The sequence below is a fragment of the Sphaerodactylus townsendi genome, linkage group LG13 (assembly GCF_021028975.2).
Source record: "Sphaerodactylus townsendi isolate TG3544 linkage group LG13, MPM_Stown_v2.3, whole genome shotgun sequence".
Classification (NCBI taxonomy): domain Eukaryota; kingdom Metazoa; phylum Chordata; class Lepidosauria; order Squamata; family Sphaerodactylidae; genus Sphaerodactylus; species Sphaerodactylus townsendi.
Genome location: NC_059437.1, coordinates 8,589,655 through 8,595,654, shown reverse-complemented (window position 1 = coordinate 8,595,654; position 6,000 = coordinate 8,589,655). Strand labels below are relative to the sequence as shown.

Below are 6,000 nucleotides of genomic sequence, written 5' to 3'. Positions count from 1 at the left end.
CCTCCAAACGGCGCCTTTTGATGGGGAAGCGTGGGAGCGCACCAGAAATGACGCGTGCTGGGAGTAGCGTGCAGCAACCTTTGGTCGAGGTAAGTGGGGAAACGACCTGTGTCCCAAGCTCTGTGCATTTTCATTCCCATTTCTCAGTATTTCAGTTTTGGTCGTATGTTGAGCCCAAGACTGCACAAAAGCCAGCCCTTCACCACTGATTTCAGAGTAGCCCTCATGTAGTTTTATTTACTTTGCCAAGTCTTCTCCAGTGAGAAACGCCATTGTGCCGTGGCTGATTTGAAAGGGAACTGTGAGCAAAGACCCTTCATGACTTGGGGCCTATATATCTGTAGGACTATCCTTCCCTGTTTGTTCCTTCATGGCAGCTTCATACTTCCCAGCAAGGTCTACTGTTAACATCCGCTCTGCAAATTCTGCAGTAGTCTGGGCTCAGACTTGACCAGTGATTGCCCCGTGCTTGTAAAACAGCTTGCCAAAAGTGATCAGGAATGGGGAGGCTGTACTCTATAAACTTTCCAACAAGGTCAAGTCAAGAATTATTCCAAAGAGCTTTTGAGGAAGCCTTAGCCAGGGCATAGGGTGAATATCCTACTAATAAGGTGTTTGTAGTTGGTTTTTTAAACATGTAAGGTATTTTATAGGGTCAGGGAAAGCAGCCTGGTGTAGCCTGATCTCTTCAGATGTCAGAAGCTCAGCAGTTAGATGGCAGACCACCAAGAAAGACTCGGCAGAGGAAGGCAATGGCAAACCACCTCTGCTACTTGGAAAAGCTTCTTGTTTGGGCCGCCATCAGTTATTGTGATTTGATGGCACACACGTAATATGTTTTATCTATTGTTGTAATATTTATTTTTCAAATCTAGTTGTCGTTATATTATTTTCATCTGCCTTGGGTCCCAAAATATCAGAGAAAAGCCAGCAGGTAAATATTTAAAATATAAATTTAAATAAATAATTTGTTTACGACAGTGGTTCCCAAACTTATTTGGCCTACCGCCCCCATTCCAGAAAAAATATTACTTAGCGTCCCCTGGAAATTAATTTTTTTAATTTTAATAGCAATTAAACAGAAAGATATATGTATTAATGTTTCTACCTGTGGCCATCACTGCCCCCCTGGATCGCTGCAGCACCCACCAGGGGGCGGTGGCGCCCACTTTGGGAATCACTGGTTTACAACCTGGGGTCCAAGTCAGTTTTTTGGCAAAATGCCCAACTACAGACTAGAGTATCCATTTGACCATGGCAAATTTCTCAGTGTTTTTGAAGCTTGCCAAAATGATGATTTCAGTGACCATTATAAGCAAACATCTTCCATAGGGATGGCAAGTTTTTGAAAAGGCTATCATAGGGAGAACTCATGATGACGTTGATCCAGGGGACATTCAAGAGCATTAGTATATCATTCTAGTCGAAAGGTCAATTATAACCATTTACCTTGACTCAATTGATATTCAGAAGTTTCCATAGGAAGTAGCTCCTGTGACACTTCAAGGTTACAACAAGAATGTCTTTATGAAGTGACATTCCTGCCTATTAATATATACACTAGGGGTGGTTTGGATGGTACTATTTGCTTTGGGGGGATGGAACAGAGAGCAAGGCAATGCACCACCCATCATGGATCCCAAATTATGGCATAATGTCAGAATGGCGCCAAATTTTATGTCTGCAGGTTCAGATTGCAGTGTTGATATCCTGCATAGAATCCAGGAATCGGTCTTACTAACTAAAACTAAATAATAGGATTTGGTCCCACCTGGATGTTAAGCGCTACAGTGTGGATGACCACTACCATCACAAATAGGCCAAGTGAGTGGAAAAATACGACTAGCTCTTACTCTCTCAACTGTTCCCCACTGCACATAGGAATGCCCATGGCCCAAACTAGCTCTCTCATTGACAGAGAAGGTGCATCTTTCACTTATGAAGCATCTGTGAACAAAACTATTAGCAGTGCTTAGATTTCTCAAATCTCGATCCATATTTTTTAATCACCTGCACAATGAATTTATTAATCTTGAAATGCAATGATTAAAACCACTGATCTGCAATTTATTAATTAGATAATGGCATAATAACTCCCTAACTAGCAGACATGAAGACCGGGGTGGGGGTGGGGGATGGTTTCTTTCTCACTGGCACTGAGGGGGAAAAAAATACATCTGGGTATATTTGTGCCCTGGAGTTAGCCCTGCAGGCTCCGTAAAAATACAGCTAATAAAATACCGCTTGGCAATGTAGGGAGTTAGATCAAGAAACAAAAGGGCATTGCTTCAACGACTGAAAATGCTGTATGCAAGTTATTAAAATCAATAAAAACGTCTGCCAAAGAAGGACAGAGCGAGCATACCAAAAAATTTTTGCCCACGTGAACTGTTTTCAAATGAAGTTCGACTCGCTGAGATCTTATCTTCTGATTTTTTTTGAATACAGCCACACTAGAACTAAAAAGCACCGCCCATCTCTCAAAGAGTTTAAACAAACTATATTAAAATACCATCTTCGGTCACATTTAAAGGCAGTTGGATATGTTTCCCCCCCCCCTCTATATATTTGTATATACAGAGTTCCGATCTAGAAAAACCGATACAATAAACCTTTACTGAATGTTTTAAAAACAGGCAGTCTTTGGTGATGCAAAGGCAGAGATCTTTTGCTTGTTTGTTACCTTCTGCCTATTTCACTCTGTCTCATAAAGTGAATATTGTTGGCACTGTCAGAAAGTTCTAGATACTGCTCCACAGATAAAACGAAATATCCGTCGTAGCCTTGCACCTTCCCTGTGCTCAGAAGCTGCTGCTTTTCCGCCTCTGTCCAAGCCCTCAGGCCTTCTTCGCCGTCTTCGAGCCGCCTTTGTTCCCTGCTCCAAGCTTGAGCGACTGCTCTTTGCCTGGCTATTTCCAAAACGTGGTTCTTTTCCTCCTCCACCGTAGTCCCATAGCGAACGTTAAAGCACAAAAAACCATGTTGGAGTTGAATGTCAGCAAACCGTCTAGTCCTTCCGTTGACGACGGAAGTCATTTGGGACACGGTGACGTTGACGCCGTTCTCCAAAATGCGCCGTCCTCCCGTATTCCCGATCAGCGCCAGGTCCTCTTCCAAAGACCCCAGCTTGATGAAGTAATGAGTGTCTCGCCCGTCTACAGTAAAGTGCAGGTCCTCTAGATAGTGAGCGTTGTTGAGAATGGCCGCGATGCGGCGACTGTCTTCGTTGGCGACACCGATGACATCAGCTGTCACCAAGCCGTCCTTGATGGCAAATTTGATGCCTTTCCCAAAAACAGAAGGAACAGCAGCAAATCTAGGCTGTTTAGTTGTTTCTGTGTATCTCCCGTTGCTGTATTTGGGGGTCATGGGAAGCTGGTCTAAGGAAATGAAGTTTTTGAGTTGCTTTTGTAACTCGCACTGAATGCCGAGGACAGTCTGAAAAAGAGAAGAGCAACAGTAGAGAAAGCAAAGCGTTCTCTCGTTCAGGTCTAGCACGTCAAAACACACCGCTTCTAATGATTGTACATTAAAGGAGTCCCATAGGAGAAACTACACATTGCGTTGACATGCTGCGATGATTTTAAAAGAATTTTTGTTTCTTTTTCAAATGTAGCCACTGGGGCCACTTTTTCCAAAATGTGCAGAATGGTTCTCCATCTAGCTAGGGATATTGCTACACCTTGTATTGCCCCCTTAGCAGGGCTGGAGCTAGGGGGAATTGTGCCCAGGGCACGTGTGCGCCCCGTGCCCCTGTAACGCCCCTGCCATGCCCCCGCACCGGCGCACGCCTGGTGCATCACACACCGCCCCCGTCCCCTTGGCGCTACGCCACTGCAATGGCTACTATCTTTCTGAATGGAAAATAAACACCTCTTACCATTTTCTAGAGGCAACCAAACCCAGAAGAAGGAGTAGTAGTAGTTGGTTTTTATATCCCACTTTTCTCTACCATGAAGAGTCTTAAAGGGTCTTAGAATTGCCTTCCCCCACTCCCCCCAACACTTACCACTTGCGAGGTAAGTGGGCCTGAAAGAGTTTTGAGAGATCTGAGATCACCCAAGATCACCCAGCAGGCTTCATGTGGAGGCCTGGGAAAACATCCAGATTAGAGTCTGCCACTCATGTGGAGGAGTGGGGGACTGAATCTGGATTCTTTACACTAGAAGTTCTCCAGATTAGAAGAGTTGGTTTATATACCCTGCTTTTCTCTACCACAGGGAGTCCCAAAGCAGCTTACGATCTCTTCCCCTCCTCACTAAAGACAGTTTGTGAGGTAGGTGGGGCTGAGAATTCGGAGAGAACTGTAACCAGCCCAAGGTCACCCAGCAGGCTTCATATGGAGGAGCAGGGAAACAAACCTGGTCTTCCAGATTAGAGTCTGCCACTCATGTTAAGGAGTGGAGAATCAAACCCTGTTCTTCAGATTAGAATCCACCATTCTTAACCACTACACCGTGATGTCCCGGAATGATGTGTTAGCATACCTTCCCAGGGTCCCACTCCTGGGTCTTTGTCTGAAGCTGGACAAGTTCATACGTTGTCTCCAAAGTATCCATCTCTGGCTTAGGGAATCCAGGAAGTACATTGTGCAGTTGGAAACCAAACAGCTCCAGCCAACTTCCAATGTCTACAAAGAAGATCCATAAAGAAGTGAACGGGATGAATAGGAGAAACGCTGCGTAATGGTCTATGAAACATTAATTGAATTTATGCCTGCTTCATTCAGGCATCTCTACATAATAAATGCAGACTGTGATCTCCAGATTGTGTTCTCCCGCACCCCCTCTGTGCCCATATTTTTGTTTACGGCCTGTAAGTGGGGGTCAGGAAGAAAGGAATTGTGGCCAAGGGTCTGGTTTGTACAGCAAGATGAATGTTAGATGCAGAACACATCAAGGGGTAGTCTGTGTAAAGAACACCGGCTTCATGGGGGGGGGGGGGGGAGGTGGGATCCAGCAGGTTCTCACAGGTTCCCGAGAGTAGGTTACTAATTATTTGTGTGTGCCGAGAGGGGGTTACTAATGGGTGATTTTGCCACGTGATTTTTGTCTTAGTTACGCCCCTCCTCTCAGCAGTAGCGCGCAGAACTTGAAGCAGTCTAGCAGGAGGTGCACCGGCGTGCGTGGCAGTCTGCGCCTGTGTGCATTCGTTTCCCACCCAAGGACCGGCGCAGCGGCTGCATCCTTGCCACAGCCCTGCCCAGCAATGCCCCGTCCCCGGAATGCCCGGCCACGCCCCCGTCGTGCCCCGCCCAGCCCCATTGGAGCTACGTTACTGTTTGATTCCCACCAACATGGGAACCTGTTACTAAAATTTTTGGATCCCACCACTGGGGGGGGGGTGTAGTGCTGGGCAGAAAGGTGGCAGGGAAAAGGATGCTGAGGAAATACTGTATTCATAACCCAGTTTGTAGAGCAAGGGTGGCCAACCTATGGTGCTCCAGATGTTCAATGACTACAATTCCCATCAGCCCCTGCCAGCAGCAGGGGGCGGGGCTAGAGAAGCGAGGGAAGAGGTGGCCTGATCCTGTATGCAAGGATGTGGGGAGAGACAGCCCAGTCCTCCCTGCAGAATTGGCCCTCTGCCCTTGCTTTCGAAGCCCACTGGCGGGGTGGGGGAGGTTCTCTCCCCACAGCTGTTTCTCAAGCCTCTTAGGGCACAGGTGTCAAACTCGCAGCCCTCCAGATGTTATGGACTACAGTTCCCACCATCCCCTGCCAGCATGAGGATGGCAGGGGATGATGGGAACTGTAGTCCATAACATCTGGAGGGCCACGAGTTTGACACCTGTGTCTTAGTGTGTGGAAAATGGCAGGGGGAAGGAGAATGGAAACATTTCGGGTTTTTTAAACCCAAATATTTTCAGTGATAGCCGAATAAAGCCAATGGATACCAGCTTTATTTGGCTTTACAAAAAATTCCGGGTTAAAAACCGAACACAACATTTAGTTAGTCTGGAGAGGAGCTGCAATTCCAGAGGATTCCCAGGTCCCATCT

At 46.4% G+C, this 6,000-nt stretch overlaps 1 protein-coding gene across 1 annotated transcript in view; it reads right to left on the bottom strand.

Moving 5' to 3' along the window:
- Positions 1-2,483: 2,483 nt before the first annotated feature.
- Positions 2,484-6,000, bottom strand: part of TENM1 (teneurin transmembrane protein 1) — a 652,843-nt gene continuing 649,326 nt past the window's right edge. The window contains exons 28-29 of the mRNA XM_048514741.1: positions 4,488-4,630; positions 2,484-3,438 (exon numbers count right to left, since the gene is read on the bottom strand). Of these exons, the coding sequence (XP_048370698.1) occupies positions 2,680-3,438; positions 4,488-4,630 (902 nt within the window). The 3' untranslated portion in view covers positions 2,484-2,679. The remainder of the gene's footprint in view (positions 3,439-4,487; positions 4,631-6,000) is intronic.